This window comes from Ochlerotatus camptorhynchus, unplaced genomic scaffold (assembly GCF_037179485.1).
Source record: "Ochlerotatus camptorhynchus isolate MF236.1 unplaced genomic scaffold, CSIRO-AGI_Acam_v1.1 ptg000672l, whole genome shotgun sequence".
NCBI lineage: Eukaryota > Metazoa > Arthropoda > Insecta > Diptera > Culicidae > Ochlerotatus > Ochlerotatus camptorhynchus.
In genome coordinates, this window is record NW_027041150.1 from 189972 (window position 1) to 216319 (window position 26348).

General features: G+C 41.8%; 1 protein-coding gene across 1 annotated transcript in view; it reads right to left on the reverse strand.

Moving 5' to 3' along the window:
• The window catches only part of LOC135714609 (glutamate receptor ionotropic, kainate 1-like), a gene marked incomplete at its 3' end in the record, with an annotated part of 193895 nt that extends 176883 nt beyond the window's left edge, over window positions 1–17012 (reverse strand). The window contains exons 1-3 of the mRNA XM_065237990.1: window positions 16961–17012; window positions 14427–14582; window positions 14235–14329 (exon numbers count right to left, since the gene is read on the reverse strand). Coding sequence (XP_065094062.1) covers window positions 14235–14329; window positions 14427–14582; window positions 16961–17012 — 303 coding nt within the window. The remainder of the gene's footprint in view (window positions 1–14234; window positions 14330–14426; window positions 14583–16960) is intronic.
• Between the last annotated feature and the right edge of the window lie 9336 nt (window positions 17013–26348).

The window sequence follows — 26348 nt, forward strand, 5'->3', positions numbered from 1 at the left end:
CTGGTCGTCGATTCCTTGCGCTACACAGAGTAGAGCAAAATGGATCATCTTTGCTAAAAATAGAACCCATTTTCCTTGTGAGTGAAGACCTGAATGACCCTCATCACATGTGTTGCCCCACCATGCATCCATCGGAAGAAGCCAATATTTGATTTTGAGCTCTAAGAACGACAAGCCACAACGAGCCGAGTGTCTGGTGTGGCTCAAGAAGATTGAACTCGTTTGGTTCAACATCGTTTATGTTGCATTCAGTGCAAAAACTTTCAACCATACTCGCTTTGACGCTTCGATGAGGTTCTTATGTCAAGTGCTTTCGCTTGCATCTGGTCCGAGGAAATTGAGGAACACGTCCTCTATCGTCGTCGCCTCAAGTTGTTCTGCATTAGAGCGACTTCTACAAACGGCAGATGTGCCAAGAAAATAATCATAATCGACTCCACTCAAAGTTGGGCTGTTTTTGAGGGAAAACCGCATCGGCAACAGCCCACAACAACCCACAAACATCAACAACAACTTTAACCGAAGATAGGGTGAATTTTCGAAGACTGCTGCTACTAGCCAACCAACAACAATGTAGGTAGGTAGGTACGGAGCGAATGCTAGGCAGTCGGAGCGGGGGAAGTAGATTTTGTGAACGGTAAACTTTGCCTTGCGGTGCCCGGATACTCGTGTGCTTTTTTCGCATCGCTTCCGCAGTGCACAACGCATGCATATTTATGAAGGGAAGGCCAGGGCAGCACACATCCAACCCTCCCTATACCAACTCGACTTTCGGTGTTGACGTTTTGTTGTGCTGGCTGGGTTGGTCGGTTCTAGGTACCTACCTTGGCTTGGCTTGGTTCTTCTGAAGTGGCGACCTTGATGGAGAGTTTTTCCTGCAGCAGTGTGTGAAACTTTCTCGGAATAGTTAATAGTTTTTCGTTTGGGAGCAATTTAATGGAGGCCAGGTTACTGCACGTTAACTACTTGAGGAAAGTTTCGAATCGGTGTTAATTTTCAATGCAGGTGTGTTACGACAAGTGTAAAATATTCAGGCTCATAAAATATGTTAAGGTATTTCTACGAGCTGAGTTTTCAAACAGTCCTTTTTCAGTCCGAATTCAGCGCATAATTGTATCCTCTGAGATGGAATGGTCCTCAGAGGATCCAAAGAGCAACAAAATCACACACAACTCGTTACAGCGGTAGCACTTCTCTCGCCTGCTGTTGTCTTTCCTCAGTTTTTCCTCTTCCTCTTAAGTGTAATTCATCTGACTTTTAGCCTCAGCTATAGTAATTTATGGAGTAAGTAACATGCAGGAATGCAAAATCTAGCTAGACTAGCTCTGGTAGCCATACGTTTCAGTTTTCTTCCTATAGCATCACATGAACCTTTTCGGTACGTTTAGAAAGCTGTATGCGACAAGAATCACACATTTTTAATTTACTATTAATCCTACGTTACTCGCGTTGTTGTACTTTGTACAACACACATGAGTTTTCCATTGCCATTTTTTTGCTGAGTTACCAATCGATCTGAAACCAACAAGTAAAATATCTCTAGATAGAAAGTAAATGTATTCCGCGAAGTTTTTCAGGAAGTCAAGAACTTTTTGTTGGGTGACAATAGTTCAGAATTTTCGCACTATGCGGCGCTAGTATATAAGTGCCTTTCTCGCATATTCAATAGCTCGAGATCTTGATCAGCTAGAAAGTTGCTGTCTTGGGTAAAGTTGTTAAGGGGGTCAAGACTTTTTGGCTGGTAAACAGTAGTTAAGAATTTTCTCACCACGTGGCGTTAGTATACATGTACACTTCTCGCATATGCTATATCTCGAGATCCTGATCAGATAGAAAGTTACTGTCTACGACAAAGTTGTTCAGGAGGTCAAGATCTTTTGGCTGGTGGACAGTACTTCAGAATTTTCTCACTTCATGGTGCTAGTATACATGTGAAATTCTCGCATATGAAATATCTCAAGTTCTTGACCAGATAGAAAATTACTGTCGTCGGCATAGTTGTTCAGGATTTCACAAATTTTTTGCTCGTGAACAGTTGTTCAAAATTTTCTCACTAAGTAGAGCTAGTGAAATGTGAAATTCTCGCCTGTGATATATCTCGAGATCCTGACCAGATGGAAAGTTAACTGTCTAGAACAAAGTTGTTCAGGATGTCAAAGCCTATTTTTGGTGCTCAATGTTTCAGAATTTTCTCACTGCACGGCGCTAGTATACACGTGAAATTTTCACGTATAAAATATTTCGAGATCCTGACCAAATAGAATGTTACTGTTTTCGGCAAAGTTGTTCAGGAGGTCAAGGTCTTTTGGCTGGTTAACTGTAGTTCAGAATTTTCTCACTGCGCTGCGCTAGTATACACGTGCAATCCTCATATATGCTACAGCTCGAGATCCCGAACAGCTAGAAAATTACTGTCTTCGGCAAAGTTGTTTAGGAGATCAAAGCTTTTTTGCTGGCGAACAGTAAATAGTTCAGAATATTTTCGGTATGCGGCGCTAGTGTGCATGTAAATGTTTGTATATGCTATAGCTTAAGGAAGTAACTGTCATTGTCAAAGTTGTACATGCGGAAAAGTTCTTCCGGATGGTGAACATGCAAATGTGTTTTGTTCAAAGCTCTCTCAATTTACGTCCAATTTTTGATCTCCTTCGGTTATTTGAATGGCATGAATAGTATAGCATAAGGGTTCTACTACTAATTTTAGTTTCATTTTTTTCCAAGGCAATTATGAGAAAATCAATCATGATTCTTCAGAGTAAATTTTGTATTGAGCAATTTGTCTCTTGGTATTTCCATTCAAAATCTGTAAAATGGTCTAAAGAGAACGAAAATTGCACGTTTTTAGGGCGTGTCCTTAAACTTATGATCGGGAGTGTACGGTTTTATAAATTTCTCCATTCAACTGAGCAAAAGTGCGTCACTCTCTGAATTAGTCTCGTTGTCCGTGCACACGTAAATACAGGGATTTTGTTGTTGTTCTAGACGATAAGACATTTTTAAACTAGCCTTAAATGAAAGGGATACTCTAAACATTAATTTGGTGGAAGTTTCAGCGACTTTGATCTTTTAAGATAATGTTTTCCATCTGAGATACGTGTTACCACTAATTTATCAGAGGTATACAAGTGGAACGACTCACCCCAATTTATGTATCCACAAATCTGCACGCAAATCTTCACCAGTAAAAGAAATCCAGAATATATTTGTCTTATCCCACTTAAGCTGATGTAAATTGTATTTTTATTTTATGATATTTGATATACGAGAACTTCCCGCCAAGTTTTGGGAAATTTCTGAACTACTGTTCATCAGCAAACAGATCTTTATCTCCTTAACAGCTTTGCCAAATAATATAAATTTCTAGCTGTTCAGGAACTCGAGATATTATACATGCGAAGATTTCACTTATGTCCTAACGCCGCGTAGCGAGAAAATTCAGTACTGTCGACCAACGAAAAAGTTTTGATCTCCTGGACAACTTTGCCGATGACAGTTTATCAGGTTTCGAAATATATCAAATGCGAGAATTGCACGTGTATACAAGCGCAATGATGTGAAAAAATTGAATTTCTGTACACCAGCCAAAAGGCCTTGGCCGCCTGAACAACTTTGCCCAAGCCAGTAACATTCTATTTGGTCAGGATCTCGTGATATTTTATATGTGAAAATTTCACGTGTATACTAGCGTCGCTTAGGAAATTCTCAACTATTGTACACCAAGCAATATGCTTTGACCTCCTCAACAACTTGGTCGCAGACAGTAACTTTCTATCTGGTCAGGATCTCGCAACAAACCACATGCGAGAATTTCACGTGTATTCTAGCGTTACGTAGTGAGAAAATTTTGAACTACTGTCCACTAGCGAAATCTGTCTAATCAGAATCTCGAGATATTTTACATGTGAGAATTTCGCGTGTATACTAACGCCACGTAGTGTGAAAATTCTGAACTATTGAGCACTAAGCAATAGACATTGACCTCATGAACAACTTTTTTGAAGACAGTAATGTTCTACCTGTTCAGAATCTCGAGCTATAGCATACGCGAGAATTGTACACGTTTACTAGCGCCACGTGGTGAGAAGATTCTGAACTACTGTTAACCAGCCAAAAATACATGATCCTCTGAACAATTTTGCCGAAGACAGTAACTTTCTATCTGCTCAGGATCTCGAGCTATTGTATATGCGAAAATTGCACGTATATACTAGCGCCACGTAGTGAGAATTTTCTGAACCACTCCACCAACGAAAAGATCTTGACTTCCTGAAAAACTTTGCCGAAGACAGTAACTTTTTAAGTTGTGACGCTGGGCAACTTGGCACAGTACTCGCTGACCATTTGAATGTTACTGGCCAATTCGACACTGTTGTTATCATTCTCTGGAAGGGGTCGGTTGATTACAAGAATTGTTAAAGCATACAGAGGATCACTATCCAGTGGTTTCATGTTCTGAAAACATCTTAAATGGAAATATATTCTTTATCAATACGTGCCGTTTGGGATTGTAGTCCTTCAACCTTTCATTTTTATTTTCTTCAACATTATATCCTACTACGCCTTCCGTTGGATCGTGATGTAGGTACCGGATCTTTCTTCTTTTGGAATCCTTGAATTTTCAGCAGTTTACGAATGACGGTAGTTAAGGTGATGGAAGATGCCAATTCCTTAAAATTGATTGCTTTCAACAGGGAAAATAAACAATATTTCGGTTCCTCGTTCACAAGCCAAAGTTACTTTCACTAGGTATCGATCCGAGTTTCAATTCTTTACTTGATCCACCATGACAAGTTTTTCGGTTTGGAGTTGTAAAACCACCGGCTTGCTGGGATTAGGATACAAATTGCCGTAAAATTTTGTAGAGCAAAACAAAAACAACAACGAGTAGCGTGTTATGATTATTCGTTTCGGTGACATTAGGTCACACACACAGTCACTGTTTATGAGCAGTCTCACTAACACTTGTGCTTCAAAATTCCACCTTTGATTGACAGAGGCGCTGTTATCAGTGACGTTTGACATTTGTATGGGTGAAGTGAACAGTTCCCAGTCTTCTTGATTTGTAGTCTTTGGTACTATCCACTGAAAATTCCCATAAGAAACTGTCAATCTTTGCTAGAAGAGACGATTTTTCGGCGGTGCCGTCAACGTAAATTCGAGCGGAAAATTATCTGATTTCAAAACAACCGTCATCCGGTTGCAGCTATCATTCGAAAAGGCGATTTCGATGATCTGAGGTTTCATTCGAACAGAGGACTGGCGTGTACAGGGTGGGGCAAGGTGGGGCAATTGCCCCTCCTTTTATAAATAAGATTTTTATTTTCACATTCACAAAATTATAATATAAAATAACTTGATTTCTTGATAACTTGGATTGAAGGTAAAATAACTTCATTTCATAAAATAAGGCCACTGAAATCCTTTTATTGCGTCAATTTCTTTGAGATGGTGCCTGAAAATTGCATCCAAAGGTGCATGAAATGACAAACTTAAATTGGGTTAAAAAATTGCACCCAGTGGTGCATACAAAAAAAAATCTTGTGTAAATTTTTTTCAGGGTGGTTCATGGAGGGTTAAAAAAAGAGGGTAAATTTAAGATTGAAAAATTCACCATCATGGTGGTAAATGGAAGAAAAAGCTTTTTATTGAATATTTCCGGTGCAAAAATAGCATCGAGGCTGGAGGGACTATTCAAAATGAATAACTCTGGTGTAAAAATTGAATAACGCTAAAAAATTTGGAGGAGCACATTTTACTGAAAATTTCTGGTGTAAAGTTCGCAACACTGTGGTGAATGTAGAAGCAAGGTTCATTAATTTTTCTGATGCATAATTTGCAAGTATCATTGAAAATTTATGGTGGAAATTTTGCACCATTCTGGTACATGAAGAGACAAAGCTTGAAAATTGCACCCCAAAGGTGGAACAAACTTCACTGACAATTTTTGGTGCACCGTTCTGGTGAATGGAGGAGCATGCTTTATTGAAAAAAATTTAGTGCAAAATTTGCATTGCTCTGCTAAATGAAATGAACGGAATATTTCTGGTGGAAACTTACACTGGTCTGATAAATGATGGCACAAGCTTTATTTAAAATTAAGCTTTATTGAAAATTTCTGGTGGAAAATCTGCACCGTTGTAGTGAACGGATGGGCAAGCTTTTTGGACAATTTTTGTCCTTAAATTTGCATCCTTCTGCTGAATAGAGAAACAAACTTTAATAATAATTTCTGGCGTAAAATTTGCACAATTCTGATGATTGGAGGGAAGCTGTTTACTGACAATTTATGATGAAAAGTCTGAAAATAGGGGCAAGCTTTATTTGGAGGAAAACCTGCAACATTCTAATGATAGGAGAAGCAAGCTATAAGGAAATCTGCACCAATCAGAAGATTATGATAACGGTGAAAAATTTGCATCGTTCTGATCAATTTAAATTTTCTGGTGTACAATTTTATGGTGTGTTAAAAATTTCTGGTGTAAGATTTGCAACAATCTGCTGCATGGGAGGCAAGCTGAATTAAAAATTCCTGATGTAAAAATTGCAAAGTTCTGGTGAATGGAGGGGCAAGCTTTATTGAACATTTCTGGTAGAAAAACTACAACGTTTTGGTGAATGGACGGACAACTTAAACTTTACATCCGAGAAGAACCTCAAGGGTATTGAATTCTGACGACAGTTCTAAAAGAAAAGATTTCTGGGGGTGAGTTCATGAAAAATCTGCGAATAATTTCTAGTGAATCCTGCAGATAGTTCCAAGATAAGAATACCGAGAGAATCAAATTTTGAATGCAATTCCAAAGGGATGTTGAGAAAAATTGCAAGGGAGTTCCGAGGATAACTTCAAGCGCATTTTGGGAAGCATTTCTGGATTTTTTTTCAATCTTCATTTAAGAGATTTTTAGCCATAGGCTAGTTCATCTCTAAGAATTTCTGGAGAATACAGAGGAAACTGAAACTTTAGGGGAATTGCAGTTGCAAGGTGTTCTGAGAAAAAAAAAGTCCAAAAATATTCCGAGATGAACCTCAAGGATTTTGAAGTTTTAGGACAGTTTCAAAATATTTCTGGGGAGAATTCAAAGAAAATTCTGTGGATAATTTCTAGTGCATCCTGCAGATATTTCTAAGATAATTTCGAAAAGAATACCGAGAAAAATATGTTAAGAACGCAGTGCTCCAGAAACCATTCGAATGTCATACACAAGGATAAACCAAATCAAAACCTTTCATCAACATCAACTAGCAGCAGCGCTTCATCAGCAACATGCGACCGGCACCGGGTCTGACGGTGATTCTTCACTGTACCCACTAGCGTGCACAGGAATCTTGTTAAGGAGGGGCAATTTTTTTTCTATGGTGCATTTAATCTGAAATCTGAAGTGGTTTGCATAATATTCCCTTCTTCCGTTTTCCGTAAAATAAATCAGAATAAGTGGAGTGTGGAAAGCGTTTTGTGCTCACAGTATTACAATACTACACGCTATTTCAAAACTACCCAAATTGGAGTAGAATCCTCCCAGATCGGCCAAATTTGAGGAAGTTTTGAAATAGCGTGCATGGATTCTATAGTACATACTATAAATACTCAGAGGGAGAGATAGGCGGAGAAAACAAAATACAATTACAGCAGGGATTTGTTCCTAAATTATCTTGCAACCATTGCTAGAAGAATACAAATGACTTGTATTTTTGATTCGATTTACTTGCAAAATAATAATTGGGTGCATCGTAATATGCCGGCACCGGTGGTGTAGTGGTAAGCGTGACTGCTTTCTAACACCCCAATGGGTCTGGGTTCCATCGCAGCCGAGGTCGGTGGTATTTTTCTGAGGCATAAAAATCTCTGGTCACGTCTTCCTTCGGAAGGGAAGTAAAGCCGTTGGTCCCGGCCCATGTGTGTTGATAAATGGGTGCGATATCCTACGCAGGTGTGGAAGCTGCTTTCCTGCACATTCGATTGCCGTCAATGGATAGCGTAAAATAAGTTTCACTTAGATCTCAGCAAAAGTGACATTTGATTGCTGAGTCTCGGATAATGCTTAGCTGAATCTCAGCAAACAAATGACATGTTTGCTGATATCTCAAATGACTTTTTTGCCGAGATTTGCACAACAGAGCTCGGTAGAAAAAACTAAGTGTGTATCAATACACGCAGGCAAAAGAACGTAAGAATTTCATAAGAACCTCTTATGAATGAAGTAATTGGGTTGTTAGCGGAATGCTTAAATAAAACAGCAAAAAAGGGTGGAACCGGAAAATGGACGTTGAGGTTAGGGAGCCCGTGTGTTGACCACTCGTCTTTCAACGCTTGGGAAAATGAAATGGTTAAAGGCTACCTCATGTTACCCGAAAATCATTCATAAATCACGTTTATGAAATGCATATATGTTGTTGTCAGGACAAGTTCATTTGTTTACATCATGGCTTCATCGGAGCAAGCACGTCGCGTTTCGATCCTGCGCGCTCGAAACGAAAATCACGGTCCATCCACTCCTGGCAGTTTTCGATCAAATTCCTGGGTAGGAATTTATACCTCAGTTGACCGGAAGAGTGCCCCGAAAGAATGTAAAATCAAAAAGGAGTCGAAATTCGCCAAGAAGTTCCTTGTCTGGCAAGCAATTGGCAGTTGTGCGCTGAAATGCGAAACTTTCGTTACTTCTGGGACCATGAACCAGTAAATTTACCAGGAGGAGTGCCTACGGCAGAGACTACTGCCTTTTCTGAAGCACACACTACAACAAAGACATGTAAATTTCAGTGCCCTGAGACCGACACATGCAAGCGGCCCTTTTGACATAAGAATCAGTTGAAAAGGACGAGAAAATTCAGTTTCAGGTCACTTAATTTTACATGCCATGTTTGTTTACGTTCCATGATTTACGTCAGAGCTGAATAACGTCTCGTGTAAAAATAATAATTTCTAAGGGTTCAGCATGAGGTAAAATGCCTATTCTGGCAGGACTTGACAAACTGCCACTACTCAAATTCCACCAAACAGTGGTATAGCTAAAATGACTTCACAGTGGTTCCCAAGGAGTTGATTCCGGATCTAAGGCCAATTGAAGAATACTGGCTGGCAAATGGCTGGACAATGCATACCATTGATACCCCGCGTATCCGTAGGTATAAAATAGACTCCAATGTGCTCCTTGGGCTACAAAATGGTGAGTGACAATCTGGAAGGAGCGATATACCTAGCTCCGGTCCTGACAAGTTCCTACCTCACGCCTCCACGAGTCATATGATCACAAAAGACTGCCAGCTGAAACATGGACACAGCTGGTTGGCGTAGCCTGGGCAATGTTGTCAATCCGACAATAGCAGAGTGAGGAGGTGTGACGAGAACACTGGCGCGGTAACCATAGCACGGTGATAGAGGAAATGCTTCGCCAACCCGAGCGTCTGTTTACCATGGAGGTGCGGCTCAAACAGCGTCTGACTGCTCTTCCCCGGAAGCTACACCTAAGATAGCAACCCCTTCACGGCGGATAGGAGACCTTAGGCCAACCACCTACTGTATCTGAAACCTTTACAATTGTTACAGAAACCAATAGAGAAGACATCGAACTGATTTAACGGCAACGACTTTTAGCGCAAAACAACGGACACGAATTGGATCATGGAATGTATTGACGTTAGCCCAGCAGGGTAAACTGGCACAACTCGCCAACAAGGTGTGACGCATGAAACTAGGAATCCTGGGACTGAGTGAAGTTTGTTGACCAAACTTTGGAGAACATAAACTACCGTCGGGACAGGTACTACTATACTCTGGTATTCGAGGTGAAAACGCTCCCCGCCATCGTGGATTAATTAATTAATTTAGCTTTATTTAGGAGGCTTTCAGCCTTAGGCTGGTTCGCCTCCAACGCCATCGTGGAGTTGGTCTCCTACTTAGCGTCCAGGCAAGTGCTACGCAATCAAGTGGGAGCCTGTTAATTAGAGGATCATCGTTGCCAGATTTAGAACACGGGTTCGTAACCTTACCATTATCCAATGTTGTGCGCCAACCGATGCTGCTGAGCTACAGGACAAGGATAATTTTTACAGTAAACTGAATGCCGTCGTGGATAAGGTTCCAAAGGGTGACATCAAGATCTACACTGGCGACTTCAATGCAAAGATCGGCTCCGACAACACGGACTATGAGCGTGTCATGGGACGCCATGGTCTCGGCGAAATGAGCGAGAACGGTGAGCTGTTTGCAGAATTTTGTGGCAATAACGACATGGTGATCGGGGGCTCGCTCTTCCCCCATCGGCCAGTGCATAAAGTCACGTGAGTTTCCCGTGATGGACATACCGAAAATCAGATCGACCACATTTGCATCAGCCGAAAATGGAGACGGAGCCTTCTTGCTGTCCGGAATAAACGCAGCGCCGACATCGCGCCTGACCATCACCTTCTAATCGGTGAAATCCGCCTACGCATGGCGGGACGGGACGAGAGACTCGGGCGGCGGTTCAACACACGCCGACTTGAAGATCCAGCGGTAAAAAGGTCTTTTGTTGAAGAACTTGAGACTCAAGCTGCGGACGTTCCAGAAGGTGGCAGCGTAGAAGAACAATGGACGGCTATCAAGAATGCCTTTATAGAAACAAACGACAACAACTTGGGTGAGCTGCGCACCCAGAGGAAAGAGTGGATCACAGATGAAACCTGGCAGAAGATTGAGGAGCGTAGAGAAGCAAAAGCCGCGATAGAGCGGGCGAGAACCAGAGGAGCCAAGAACGAAGCCCGTCAACGGTACTCGGCTCTAGAGAAAAAGTCAAGCGCTCTTGCAGACGGGACAAGCGAGCGTGGGTGAACTCCCTGGCCGACGAAGGGGAGAAAGCCGCAAACACTGGCGATATACGCCTCCTCTACGATATCTCACGACGCCTGAGTGGAGCAAGGATGAACCCGAGGATGCCCGTGAAGGTCACGACTGGACAATTGCTTACCGACCCCACTGACCAGCTGAAACGCTGGTTTGAGCACTTCGAACAACTTCTTCAAGTTTCGACGGCAAACCAGCCATCAACATCTCGGCATGATCCGCCTAGGGTGCGGCGCATCACTCGCGTCAATTCCAAGGCCCCATCACTGCAGGAGATTGAAACAGCTATCCGAAGCATGAAATCCAACAAGGCTCCAGGGGTCGATCGCATATCAGCAGAGATACTCAAAGCTGACCCCATGCTATCCGCGACTTTTCCGGCAGACTGGAGGCAGGGCATCTTAGTGAACGTCCCAAAGAAGGGGAATCTGACTGTGTGCGACAATTGGCGAGGCATCAAAGTTCTGTGCAAAGTTATCCTGAATCGGATACAGGAGAAGATCGACGCGACTCTCCGACGGCAGCAGGCAGGATTCCGTGCCGGAAGATCTTGTGTGGACCATATTGTCACGCTCCGCATCATCCTGGAGCAGGTCAATGAATTCCAAGAGTCCCTTTATTTGGTATTCATTGACTACGAAAAAGCTTTCGACCGTCTCAATCACGAGAATCTGTGGGGCGCCCTGAGACGCAAGGGAGTCCCGGATAAAATCGTCAACCTCATCGAAGCGCAGTATGAGGCTTTCACGTGCAGAGTTCTGCATAACGGAGCCTTGTCCGACCCTATACGGGTAGTCGCTGGTGTGAGACAAGGATGTATACTATCACCGCTACTGTTTCTCATCGTAATCGACGAGATCATGGTAGGTACAATTGACCGTGTACCGAACCGTGGGCTGCTTTGGCAGCCTATCACCATGGAGCATCTCAACGACTTCGATTTGGCTGATGATGTTGCTCTACTAGCACAACGGCGCTCTGATATGCGGAGTAAGCTAAATGCCCTAGCCGAACGCTCCTCTGCGGCGGGTCTCACCATCAACGGAGAAGGTCGAAAGTTTCCAATATCTTGGCAGCCAAATAGAGTCGGACGGTGGGACCAAGAGCGACATAGGTGCACGAATCAAGAAGGCTAGGGCTGCCTTTGCGAGTTTACGAAACGTATGGAGATCCAACCAGATAAGTCAACGCACCAAAATCCGAATTTTCAACTCGAACGTGAAATCTGTGTTGTTATACGCCAGCGATACGTGGTGTGTATCAGCGGAGAACACTGCAGGTATTTATCAACCGATGCCTGCGGTATATAATTCGTGCCTGGTGGCCTCACAACTGGATCTCGAATGCCGAGCTCCATCGTCGTTGTCATCAGAAGCCGATAGCAACAGAAATTCGAGAGCGAAAGTGGAGGTGGGGTTGGCCACATACTTCGACGGGGCGGAAACGAAATCTGCAAGCAAGCGCTGGATTGGAATCCGGCAGAACATCGCAGCAGAGGCAGACCCAGGGGCTCATGGCGGCGGAGCCTCAACAAGGAAATTAAGCAAGTCGATAGGAATCTGACCTGGGCCCAGGTCAAGGCAAAAGCGAGCAGCCGCCCAGGATGGAAGTCTTTCACGTTGGCCCTTTGCACCGCTGGTGGTGCACATGACCCTTAAGTAAGTAAGTAATGTGCTCCTTAGCCTATTGTCCAGTAACTCCTATCCCTACCTTCCCGCGGTGCCGACTGGGGTACGAGTAACCATAGGAAAGATCGAGTAACCAACCCCGATGGGACCTTGGTCGTATGGTGACAAGGAAGGTAGGAAGGGGCTTCTCCCTCCTGAGGGTGTAGCCTAACCGAGCGTCTGTTCTCCATGTTAGGAGCGGCTCAAAACGGCGTCTGTTCTCCATGTTAGGAGCGACTGATCACCGCCCTAGTGCCAGCTTGGAACTCTAAATAGAGCTGTGCACGATGGGTCTCCGGCGAGACAGGTGGTTGGTGCAGGCCCTACAAGCCAACCGTAAAACTCGAAAAGTACAGGAAGCTAACAATGTAAATACGGACCGGAAAAATCAACATAGACCCAGGCAACGAATACGGACTAGCGATTGGAAACTCGGAACATGGAACTGTAAGTCTTTGAATTTCTTGGAAAGTACCCGCATTCTTTTAGACTTATTGAAGGTCCGCAAATTCGACATTGTAGCGCTGCAGGAGGTTTGCTGGAAGGGATCGTCGGTACATACTTATAGGGATGGTAATACCACCTTCCGCACACATAGATTTTTTGGCGAGATTGGCACCACCGAGCAGACTCGGCATTTATTTTTACTGAGATCTCAGTACAATTTATGTTTCTTAACCGAGATCTCGGCAAAAATTCCCGTTTGTTAACTGAATCTTGGCAAACTTTTCACTGAGATCCAGCAAAATAGATTGCCGAGCTGCTCGGTGGTGTCCATCTCGGCAAAAAAATCTAAATGTGCAGAGCTGCGGCAACACACATGAGCTGGGTACAGCTTTTATCGTGATGGATGAAATGCAAAAGTGCGTGATTGGGTGGTGACCAATCGACAACAGAATGTGCAAGTTGAGGATCAAAGGCCGTTTCTTCAATGTTAGCTTAATAAACGTGCATAGCGTACACCTAGGAAGTGACGATGATCATAAAGCCGCTTTTTACGCGCCGCTGGAACGAGTATACGAAAGCTACCCTAACCATGGCGTCAAAATCGTTATCGGAGATCTTAACGCTCAGGTTGACCAGGAGGAGGAATTTGGACCGATTATCGGAAAGTTTACCGCTCACCGGTTTACAAACGACAACGGCCTCAGACTCATAGATTTCGCCGCCTCCAAGAATATGGCCATACGTAGTATTTATTTCCAGCACAGCCTTCCTTATCGGTACACCTCGAGATCACCACTACAGACAGGATCACAAATCGACCACGTTTGGATTGATGGAAGACACTTCTCGGATATCATCGACGTCAGGACCTATCGCGGCGCAAACATCGATTCGGACCACTACCTTGTAATGGTAAAAGTGCGCCAAACACTTTCCGTTGTCAACAACATTCGGTACCGACGAAACTAATATCCCTTCCAAAGCAAAAAGAACACATGACTATCAGAAGCCCATTAAAAAGATTCCAAGCCCATTCAAAGATAATATACAATCATATTTTATTTAGTGAAAAATACGTTTTGGTTTTGATGCTCATATATTGAATTCAAGCTGCTCGAAAGGAATAAACGATTATGTATCAGAATAAATAAATATAAAAAATTAAATAAATTATATTCTCCTTATTTGAAAAATCTGTATATTTTTCAAAAATCTGTAATCTGTATATGCAGTGTATCTGAAAATTGATTTTCATAAAGGATGCTGACAAAATCAGGCCATTACTGTATCTCGAAATTTACCTCCATCGTATCGCAGATGCTCTGGACGTGACTGGCGGTGTGCGACGATTGTGGCCCAAAGATGGCCGCCACTCCAACTCGCAACAGATGGCACACTGTAGAACAGAAACATGAAAAAACCAGTCACCAATTAAACCGTGCTGCTGATCTGTGTGTGTGGATAATAATTGGATTTCGTAGCGCTGTTCTCACCTCGCTTCGACGCCAGGAAGCTGTCCTGGGGCGATATTCGTTCGATCTGCGCCAGCAGTTTGGACCGCGGTAGGATCGTCCGATCCGAGTTGATTTTCTCGACCGCATAGCGGAACGCAATCTCCTGATGGTCGTCGTCCGGATGGAAGAGGCCACCTGCCAGGAAATAAAAGGTGATGAAACGAATGAGATGCTTTGCGTAACGAGACATTTACATTTTTTTTTTTAGTTTGGGTGGATGTCCCCAATCACGGTACAGGTGAAAATGGAACATCCATCCCAACCCAACCCAACCCAATACACAGTTTGCTTCATTTTGAGAGGCGACAACAGGGGGCATGGAAAAAAAGGTGAGTGTATAATGGAATTTATGCAAATTATTCTTACGTTACGCTTCGAGCAGGGTCTATTGAACCGTGAGGACATCCGGGGAGCGAGGCGATAATGGAACCATTCTTCGAATGGGATCCAATTACAGACGGGAGGGGCGGTGAGTGACAGTTGACAATCGATCGAATTGACAGATGTGGCTTACAAATGGAAGTATAATTGCGTGGGATCAGTGGACGACTGTTTGATTTGTAGGAGTAATTCCTGGAGCATCAGCAAAGTCACATTCAATCAACAAGTTCGCTGTGTGTGCAGAATAGAACGGAAGAGGAAAGCACAATCGAACCACAGGACTGCTACCCTGCTGATGCCGCTTTGACAGCTCCGGCAAGATTAAATGAGCTTGATCCATATCGCGCAACGTTGCGTTCAATTATGACAATTTTCTCAAAAACGTTAACAATTTACACGCAGAGTTCATCAATCCGAGCTGAAAAGTCAAAACAGAATCAATCAATTCGACAAAATTTCATTGAAGTTTCCGTTTTCCGGCACACCATTCTCCGACCAACAAAATCCAAAGTATCAAATCATGACATCTATATGGCCCGTCGCACAATACGCTCTTCAGGGACCGATTCCCTGATATTTGTTTCCTCTTCGTCGATGTTGTTGTTGTTGTTGGCACACACACCCACAGCCACACCCTCACAGCGGAGAAACAGAACGACAAGCAAGCCGCCTCAGATGCCCAGATGATTGGTCTACTTAATGGATTTCCCTGATTCTCATGCTAATTTATGTCTCCAAGGTTGATTGGTCTCCGATCGCGACGGTCGGAGTGGAATCGGATCCCGGTGTATTCATCGCATTCAATTCCCTCCTCGGGGGGAGCATCTGAAGGGGCTTATTGTGCTGTCGATTGTCGATTGAATTATTCCTTCTTCGATTTTCGGGCCATTCTCCCAAGTTTTGATTCCACGAGGAAGAAAATTGGGCTTTCATGAAACGCGTATCAATACCAACCATGCGAGGAGGGGCCGGGGGAAGGGGCTCGTGAGTTCCGGGGAAGATTGGATTGTGAAAAATGTTGTCAATTTGATACTTTTGAAAAGCGATGCTATCGGTTATCGATGTGGAATTGGCGAAAGAAAACTGTCTCAATTATCTGAAAGAACACTGTGAGAAACAAGAACGGGAATGGGATACCAAAATGGGCAGTAGGCTGCAGTTGAAAATAGACGTTTTAATTTTTGCTACATGCTTTTTCTCCTCTTACTTAACGTTTTCCACTAAAGTGCTTTTAATAGTGTGTTTTGTGCAAATTGTGCACGACGTTTGGAGTAGGAGTTGTCGACTTCAAGAACAAGGGAACTGCAGTTTGCTGGCCGAGCTACTGCAAATTGGCTACCGTGGCAGATGGACGAGTTTTCAAAAGAGAGCACGTGCAGTTGCAGTGCTCAAGAACCAATTTCTCGCTTCTGGATCGCCACTAAAATCGAATTTCAAGAATGGTCAATCAACGAACGCCAGACGTGAAGTAGGGGTATTTCAAATAAATTCTAAAAGAGTCTGGACCAGTTCATGTTGATCCCCGGGGACCGTCTGATACTATAACGCCAAGAAGAAGAATTATTTGAGGACAGTATACGAAAACACTAAGAGGCAGCTTGTTGCAAGTCCACTTGATTGCTTCGGTAAGATCTTTCCTTTTTATCTATTTATACTTTCTATCCATTAGAGTTTTAAGCACATAACATATGTGGAACTTCATGCAAAACAGCTGACTAAAAGTTGACCCCTTTTTTGTGTTGCCTTAGTGGTATAACCACAGGACTGCAACACCTGTTATCTGGGAACAACTCGAGTGAAGCCTCGATACAATTTCAATCTGTATTTTCACCGTAAAAAATCTTTTAAATCTTCATCTGGCTGACAAAAATCGGTAAAATAATCTGTATAATTTTTTTTATTACGATCTTAGTGCGGATCATCCTAAATCTCCATTGAGTTCATTCAAAGTTCAGTAAGTGTTTGTTGAAAGTTTAGAATCATAAAAAATTATTTAACTTTGCGTTTTAAAGATTTAATCTGTCTAAAACATCTCGAAATCCTGGATCTTAATTTCTTTTTTGTGATTTGTAGGTTAGTTAAATTAGATGTTTATTCCATGGAGCCCTCGATACGATCGTGTACAGTCTTACATCCGGTGGCTCGATGTAGGTCTTCTATCCTCGTGTTGTACGGAGCAATCATGATGATTAGCAACAGTCGATTTTGGACTGTCTGAAGCTTTCATTTGTGGGTCCAGGGCATGATCCCCACAAAGGCACTACGGGAGCGAGGATCATTTTGAACACCAACATCTTGTTCTGGTGTGAAATCCGGGATCGTCGAATTATCAGTGAATAGAGCGCATTCAGGAGACCAATGCACCACTGCTTCAGCTTATCCCTGTGTTCACGGTACAGTAGACATCGTCGGTATCGTCGATGGTAACACCGAGGTAAAATACGTTGCTGATCCAGTTGATGCGACAGCCGTTCACAGAGACGTGACAGCCCGTTGGTGGGGACGTCTTTGGCGATTTTTGATGCTTGAAGACAATTGTTTGCGTTTATGCCTCGTTGACTTTGATTTCCCAGCTGGTGAGATAGGAAACATAATTTATCACTCCTCGCTGCAACCGGACTCGGTAATCCTTAGGCATTCGTCCATTTGCTATTATTGCACTGTCATCCGCATATAACGCCAAGCTACAGCTGTTGGGGAGGTGTGGTATGTCAAATGTGAAAATGCTGTACAACATTAGCACCAACAAGTTGCCTTGTGGCAGTCCCACTGGAATCTCAGTTCAGAGTTGGTTCCGTGTAGATGGACTCGAAAACGTCGTTCGCTTAGGTTCGACGTAGTTCGCATGCACTAGTTTGTGGATTAATCCGTCGTGCCACACGTTGTCGAAGGCTTTCTCCTGGTCCAGTAAAGCGCCATGGTGGTGTTCTTGGAAATTAATTTGTTTCGTTTAATAATATTTTCCACTCGGATCAGCTGATGGACGGTGGAATGTCCTTTCCTCAAGCCGAACTGCTCCGCGATAATGACTTGGTGGTCTTTGATGTGCTCCATCAGTTGCTGAAGGATGAGCAGCTCGAAAATGTGGCTCACCGCCGACAACAGTGTGATGGGTCTGTAGCATCTCGTGAAAATGGCAGCTAAGAAACCGTAGGCTTTGCTGGACAGCTTCTTCAGGGTCAGGTTGAAAATTTTATCGTTACCTGGTGCCTTCATATTCTTGCCACGCTTCATGGCAGCACTGACGAAACTCGGCCAGCGGGAGGGACTCGTAGATTTGCTATTCAAGCTGATTTATTGTTCTCTGTACCGCATCTTCGTGTGGGCTGACCATACTGGCACCGATATGATGTGCCAGAACAAGCTTGATGGCGATGGCTTCTATCTTCTCTTGAGGCGAGACCTCCATCGTCCTTCAATTGTGGTATCGCTTCAGAATTTCCAATACTTTCCAGAACGGCCTTGAGTGGTCGCCCATCTATCCGATTTCATTGGAGCACAGTTCGTTTCGTATAGTTGTCACGCGGTTGAGATCGGTGACTTGTTGCTTTCTTAGTTAGAATTAGTTGCCGGGTGTAGGGGTCAATCGTAGTAAATTGTCGCCTCACCGGAATACAGCGTATACAGGCTTCTTCTACGGCGTGGATGGCTTATTCTCGGGGTTGGATGGCTTCCTCGAACACCGCCAGATGGTTGTAGATACTTACAATTGTTGGTAGAGCTGGATTAGCTGTAAGGTGGGTGTCCAAAACGCCACTGAAGGCCACCCAATTGACTCGATCGTAATCCCGTATCATTTTTGGCAGGCGCTGGAGTTGGTGTGCATTCATAGATCCAAGTCCGATAGGAACACGTCAAGGGCTCTTGTCGCTCCCGCCGGTGACAAGAACGTTGACTCATCTGGAAAGTGGATGATGCACGTTCCAAAGCTGAGGTGGTCTGCCAAGATTATGCCATGTTTATTGCAGATAGTGTATGGCGCCACAGTGTATGGCGAGCATTTAGCTCACCAGTTACCACGAAGCTGATCCTATTGTTGGTAAGTTTGGCGAGGTGTTCAGCGAAGAGCTTGTAAGTGCCATTGCTGTCCTCGCACTGACGGGGCACGTAGACGGCAAACAACATAATATTACCTTGAGGGATGTGAACCATAGCTTCTATACTGGCCGTCTTTGGATGGGGCAGGATATCGTAACGGATGCCTTGTTTGATGAGTATGGCAACGCCATATTGAAATGTTATGAAGTATTGCATGTTAAATTTTAATGTTCGATGTTTAATTTTCTCAAATTAGTCACCATTTTTCAACTTTATTTAAGCATTTTGTAACTTGAAAGGATATTGAACTCGCTTGTTGTGGCTCGCAGTGTTGAAAATTCTCTGGGGAGAATCACCTGGGTGCGAGAGATATCATTCTCTGGGGTGAATCTCTGCTTGTCTTCTCGGAGATTTTTCCTGTCACCACTGGAGAGATTGTTAGACACAGCACGAGAGAGTGAGAGAATTAACAGTTCACTGCTTGTCTGTTTATACACTCACTTCCGTGAGAAAGATGGCAGCGCAAATGCGTTATCGTTTCTCCAATAATTCCGGCAGAGCTTGACGTGAGTGTATGAAAACATCAATAAAAATTGCTGAAAAACGTATACAAGAGGACAAATTGTGAAGTTTTTTCACGATGAAAAAAACCCGGTTTGACGACGATACCGAAAAAGTGGTTGTGAATAGACTGTTTCTATGCACCACCAATGTAGAGCTAAGGGATGATGAGAGAAAATGTCAATCAAGCCGTTTGTTTACATAAAAAAATTCAATTTTTTACTTCAAATTAACGCATATCTACATAAAGCTGGAATTAGGGAATAACAGCTTTTGTATACAATGACTTGTCTCGATAATTTCAAGGAATTCAAGGCATGCCCACGCAAATCAACATAACCATCAGGTAGAGGAACTCTTCCCCTACTCGGTGGTAATGTTTATTTGCGTTGGCGAGACCTGACTTTCTAGAAATCATCGAAAGAAGTCATTGTTTACAAAAGCTGTTACGCCCTTATTCCAGCTCTATCAAGATATTGAAATTCTACTTCGGAATTTAAACAAGAGTTGACACAGATATGAATTAAACGATCTAACAATCAAGACAAATGTTTTGAACTATCTTAATTTTTTAAATTGGGTTTCATAGTACTTTGAAAAAATTAGTCATTTAATTATAGATGCAAAGTCTGTTCAAGTCGAGGTTCATGTACAGCTTTCAGTATCAGAAGGTCATCATATCATCGTTATGGCAATACTCTACGGTATTGCAACTGAAAGCAATATTTACAGGTTTTATGTGTCAAACACCTACTTTATAACCTCTTCTTGTAACTTGCAAGTACTTATTATCGTTATAACGTCTAATGATTTCATAATTACAAAAAAAAAACAGTTTTTCATAGCAAGTAAGGTTTGCTGTCTGCAATATTTATCTTGGGTGTTGCGATACCTTCTGAACCAATTCCATACTTATGCTGGGTAGTGTATGTATACACTAGGTCAACTGTGTAGGTGTAGGTCAACTTCTAACATTCGCTGCGATGTTCATATACAGAGGATGATAGGAAATGGAACTAACATTCATTGTAATAGATTTTTGGTTTGCGTGTATTGTTGCGATACGTTAGAAGCGTTAGGAGCATATTGTTGTGTATTGAGACCTCCACACACAGCAATAGGCTTCTAACGCTACAAACGTACCGCAACAATAGGACTGTTTCCCATACCCGATACCTTGTGATATGATTAATTAAACAATAAGAAAGAAGTACTCACATCCCTTCTAACGGGAAATAAGAACATCTGTACATCAGAAGTCTGATTAGAATTAACGAAGATAATAAAATAATACTTATTTAACGAAAATACGATTTGGGTTTGGTGCTCGTAGCTGCTCAAAAGGAAGAAACTATTATGTATCAGAATGAATTAAGATAATCCAGATTTAAATATAAATCCTGCTTATTTGAAATATAAGAAAAATCTGTAAATTAAAAAAAATCTTTAATCTCTATATACAGATATCTGTATCAAAATATCGAGAAAAATCTGTATGATTACAGATAAATCTGTATATGTGGCATCACTGGCTCTGGTGTTAATTTGACAACTCCTCCTTTTCCTCTATGATTAAGCTTGGTACATGTCGCACCACGTTGCGGAAAACAGATAGAGTTTTCTAGATAACGTTATAGGAAAGCATGATTCACGAAAATTGTGCTCGTCAATTCGAAAACAACTAAATCATTTATTAATTGTCCATTGCGGGAAGTAAGAATGGTTTTGAAGGCATTACATTTGTTACCATCTTGCCGCATTTAATGTTACATGGTTGGAGCTTAAATAAGTTATGGACTGGATCACATTGCAGGGGGTTGGGTATAACTGGCATGGTTGGACATCGATCTGTCAAAATAAAATATTCGTGCCGACACTGAGTGTTTATAAGGACCAATGTCGAAAACGTAAACAATGACTTCTAGCGCAACACGAGAAAAGGGCCTATCATTGTTGATCGATTCTCTGCATCGATTTCGACGAAGAGAATCTTTCAATGTTACTTAAGACCTATTTCAATGTTCAGCTTGAATTGTGCTGCAAGCTTAAACGCTGTCCAGACTGGAGAGTTATAACATGTTATAACGGTTGTCAAATAATTGCAACACAGAAACCACCATCAAGATAGCGCTATAACATTTTATAACTCTCTAGTCTGAACGTACTATTAGCGAGAAATTCGTTTATCTAGCCGTGGTAAACCTAAGAGAAGAGGAGACAATACGGGGGCGAAAACGAACCATTTTACTGTCAAACGCGAAACAGCTCGTGATTGGCCGATTTGAAGTGCGTAAGATAGAGATAGAGATAGAGATAGAGATAGAGATAAAAGAGTAAGAAGCCAGTTGTCTCCTCTTCCTCTTAAGTGGACCCTACACGATTACTTTTATTGACAATAATCGTATTGTCAATACATTCTATATTGACGTCAATATATCGAGATTGACAATATTTCTGAATTCACATCATCAATATTATTGTCAATAATTCCCCTTCGCGTCAATATATTGATGCGTGTGGGGTTTGCTTTAGTGGTAAACCAAAGAGAAAGTCGATGAAGAGAATCGATCAACGAGGATAGGCCCTTTTCAAATGTTACGCGATACTTCTTTCGTAAATTTCTCGTAGTTCAAAGTCAACCCATGTAAGCCACGAATTTAAGAGCAAATTTTCATTACGTTGAAAGTAACAAAGGTAAACAAAGTCGAGCTATCAGTGTCAATCGATGCTCCTATTATATATAAGGGAAATGGCTCTAATGTTGGCCTATGGATCTAAGATTGGGCCCATCGCTAAAAATCTGCTATTTATCAATTTTATCTAGATGAATTCGTCATTTGGACGGCACTAATGGATATTTTTGGTCGCTATTGAAAATTTAGTCGATTGCTAAATTTATGTGTGGGCTCAAATTAGGCCGACATTATATCCATTTCGCCAACTGTCCGAATAAACTATAAGACCACATCTCATTTTTAAATTAATTTACCAGTCGAATTGCTTTTTGACGTAATCACCTTCCGATCAAAATATTTTTCGACGTTACTTAAGTCACCCAATTTCTATGGAGATGCCGTTTGTCCTTAAGTAACAGCGCAGAGAAACCCGTGAAAAGTGTACGTTCGTCGTTTCGCTTTCTCATTATTAAAGTGAATAAAACGAACTGTTTGTTGCCAAGACGATTTCGGTGGTCCTAAAATGATGAATGAGCTGCACGTAAGGAGACGTGACTGATAATTCTCCCTAATAATCTGGTAAATACACTTTGACTTAAGTAACAGTAGCGGGCCACCAAACGACGTGTATTAACTTTTGACTCAAACACCAGTATTTGTTAGCATGAAAGCTAGCGATCTGCTTTGTATGATTAAAACCTTGCTATCACTATGAGATTATATGTGTTTGATAGGAAATAGTAATAACTTTTCGGTCATCAAAACAAAACTTTATTTTTCTCGAATAGTGACAATGTTACTTTCGACATAATGAAAATTTGCTCTTAAATTCTATAGGATAGCAGGACTACTTCTTCTTCTTCTTCTTCTTCGTCTTCTTTCCTTTATTTAACGTCGGTCTCTGTTCCGCAATCTAGTGCCAATCACCAACTGACATCGATTGCCATCTATTGACGGCAATCGAAGGCAGCTTCCACTCCTGCGCACCCATTCAACACACACATGGGCCGGGACCAACGGCTTTACTTCCCTTCCGAAGAAAGACGTGAACAGAGATTTTTATGCCCTAGGAAAATCCCACCGACCTCGGCTGGGATTGAACCCCAGGCCCATTGGGGTGAGAAAGCAGTCCCGCATACCACTACACCACCGACGCCGGCAGTGGTAATTACGCGGAAAAGGTAATTGTTTACGTTAGCGGCATTTAGCCTTATGAAAGAAAAGCAGATTGGTAATGTGCTAAGAGGAAGAGGTGACAATTGGCTTCATACTCTTTGATTTCTATCTCTATCTCTATCTTTATCTATGTCTATCTCTATCTTACGCACATCAAATCAGTCAATCACGAGCTGGTTCGCGTTTGACAGAAAAGTGGTTCATTTTTGCCCCCGCATTGTCACCTCTTCTCTTAGGTAATGTGCCATGAGATGTAACAGGTGAGGCCCAGAGAATTCGTCATCTTTTTCTGGAGAAATTTGAGATTTGGGCGTAAAAGCTTTTGTAAACAAACACGTCAATCGCCGATTTCTCGTGAGTAAAAGAACGATCTCGTGAACAAACTATACCAAATGATAGAGGAATCATTCTTCTACCTGTTTGTGTTGTTAATTTCTTAGATTGACGTGTTTGTTTATAAAAGCAATTACGCCCAAATATCAGAATTCTCCGGATTTTTTCCTCTGCTGTTTGACGTCAAACGTTGTCAACCACTTAATCCACGGAGGAACAAAAGAGAAGACAAATTCTCTAGGCCTCACCAGAGACGTTGATAGAGACGCGCAAGGAAAATTGCTGTCAAAACAGCAGCACGGTTTTTGAGGGATCTTTTGGCAATGTCACTGGCAACCATGTTTCTTCGAGTGGCTTCAAATGACTTTCATGCAGTGCCTCAATGGACGAGTGCACCGATGAATTTGAGTTCACTCACTCGAGAAAAAGTGACACAAGCTACGGGCAATGTTTCCTGATCATGAACACTAAATGTTCATGAATAATGAATAGTGAACATTTAGTGTTCATGATTAGTAAACATTGCCCGCAGCTTGTGTCACTTTTTTTTCGAGTGAATGAACTCAAATTCATCGGTGCACTCGTCCATTATGTTGAGAAAATTTGAACGTTCGACCGGAACTGAATAATAATGAAGTACGTGGCAACATTTAAAAAAAATAAAGCGAAGACGAGAGATGACAGTATAACTTTTGTCATATTTTACTGTTTTGCTTGCAACGAATCATTTTTATTACCATAAAACTAAATGAAACTTTTCGATTTGAAATTGGTTTTTTTTTATCAATAATAAATGTTGTATTTAATTGAATCAACAATAAATAAATAAATAAATAACAGATTTTAAATATTTCCTGAAAATAATTAAACGCTTTTTTATCATTGAGAACAAGACTCTTTTCTGGTGAATTGAGCGAACAGTAGTGTTTATTTACTTTACTCGTTTGGTTTAGCGTTTGACGGATCGTTTGGTTCTTCTTGCTTCAGTCTATGCGTGTCTCTATTCAACTCTATTCTGGTAGGTGTAACTTTGTGTCAAAATCGTTAATCGGTATCTTTGCCGAACACATCAAAACGATACAAGCTAATTGCACACTACCCAGGTAACCAACAAGCCCGCTAATTCTCCTTTTTGCTATATAAGGCTGATACACAGCTAACATACACTCAAAATAATCAACACGTTAAAGCTACTTGAAAAATCACATAGGGTATCTCGTTTCCCTATTCTATCAGCTTTACGTGACTCACGTAGCATATATGTGATACCACTTGAATATTAAAGAAAATTTCTGTTGACCACTCTAACGCATCCAATGAAATTTACGTGATGTCCACATAAACAATTGCTATGTGCGTTTCACGTAAACCTTACATGGTTTCCACTTCTGAAAAAATAGTGTGACACTCAGCATGGTGCACAACATAGCGGCTAGATACAGAGATGTTTTCGTTATTTTTATAAATTAATTGCAATTCCCTGAACTTCGGCAGAACTTCTCTGAACTTCGGCAGGACTTCCTTGAACTTCAGTAGAATTTCTCTGAATTTCGGTAAGAGTTCTCTGAAGATTGGTAGGACTTCCCAATAGCTCGGAAAAACTTCCCTGAACTTCAACAGAACTTCTCTGAATTTCCGCAGAACTTCCCTGAACTTCAGCAAGACTTCCCTGAAATTCGGAAGGACTTTCCTGAACTTCGGCAGGACTTTCGGCAGGGCTTCCCTGAACTTCATCAGGACTTCGCTGAAGTTCGGCAGGCCTTCTCTGAATTAAGGCAAGACTTCCCTGAGAGTTAGTAGGACTACCCTGAACTTGGAATCTTGGAATTGAAGTTGTCATTTCAGTAGTAGAATTATTATAATTATACAATAATATTATGTTTACGAATATGTTCAAAATTTCAATACTTCCCATTTTTCTAATTTGCAATGCTTGTTGGTATTGGTGAATTTCGAATTTTAATGTGGTTTGAACGGGTGTGGATTCAGTATCAACGGAAAAGCATTAACTTTCACCTTAATACCCAGTGTCATAAGCCATAAAAACTTTATTATTCGAAAGACCTGTGCTTGTTTGTTAGAAACAGAATATTCTTCTATTTTCTTAACCCTCATAGATATCTAATATCATAGATATCTGGGTACATTATTATATTGTTTTCTATTTTTGTATCAATCGAAATTTGGCCATTCGAGCTTTTGTCCCTCTTTGAACCATTCGACCTTTTGTCCATTCCCCTTTTTGTCCATTCGACATTTTGTGCATTCGAGTTTTGTCCATTCGACCTTTTCTCTCTCTTCTCTTCATTCAACCGGTCATTTTGTCCGACATTTTGTCCATTCGACCTTTTGTTCATTCGACCTTTTGTCCATTCGAACTTTTGTCCATTCGAACTTTTGTCCATTCGAACTTTTGTCCCTTTTTGAACCATTCAACCATTTATCCAGTCGACCTTTTGTCCTCCTTCTCATCATTCGGCCTTTTGTCTCCCTTCTCATCATTCGGCCTTTTGTCGATCCGACCTTTTGTACCGTCTACTTTTTGCCCTTTTGACGTTTTGTCTTTCGACCATTTGTCTCACAACCGTTGGGGCAACGTTTAAGTTCTCGCAATTTTGCTGACGTTCATTAGACTCTTAAGTTCTTTAAAGTTGTTTGGTCTTTGTTCTTGCACATTTGTAAAGTTCCTGCAAATATTATGGAATTAATCGAACGTACCTGAGGTTCCAAGAATTTT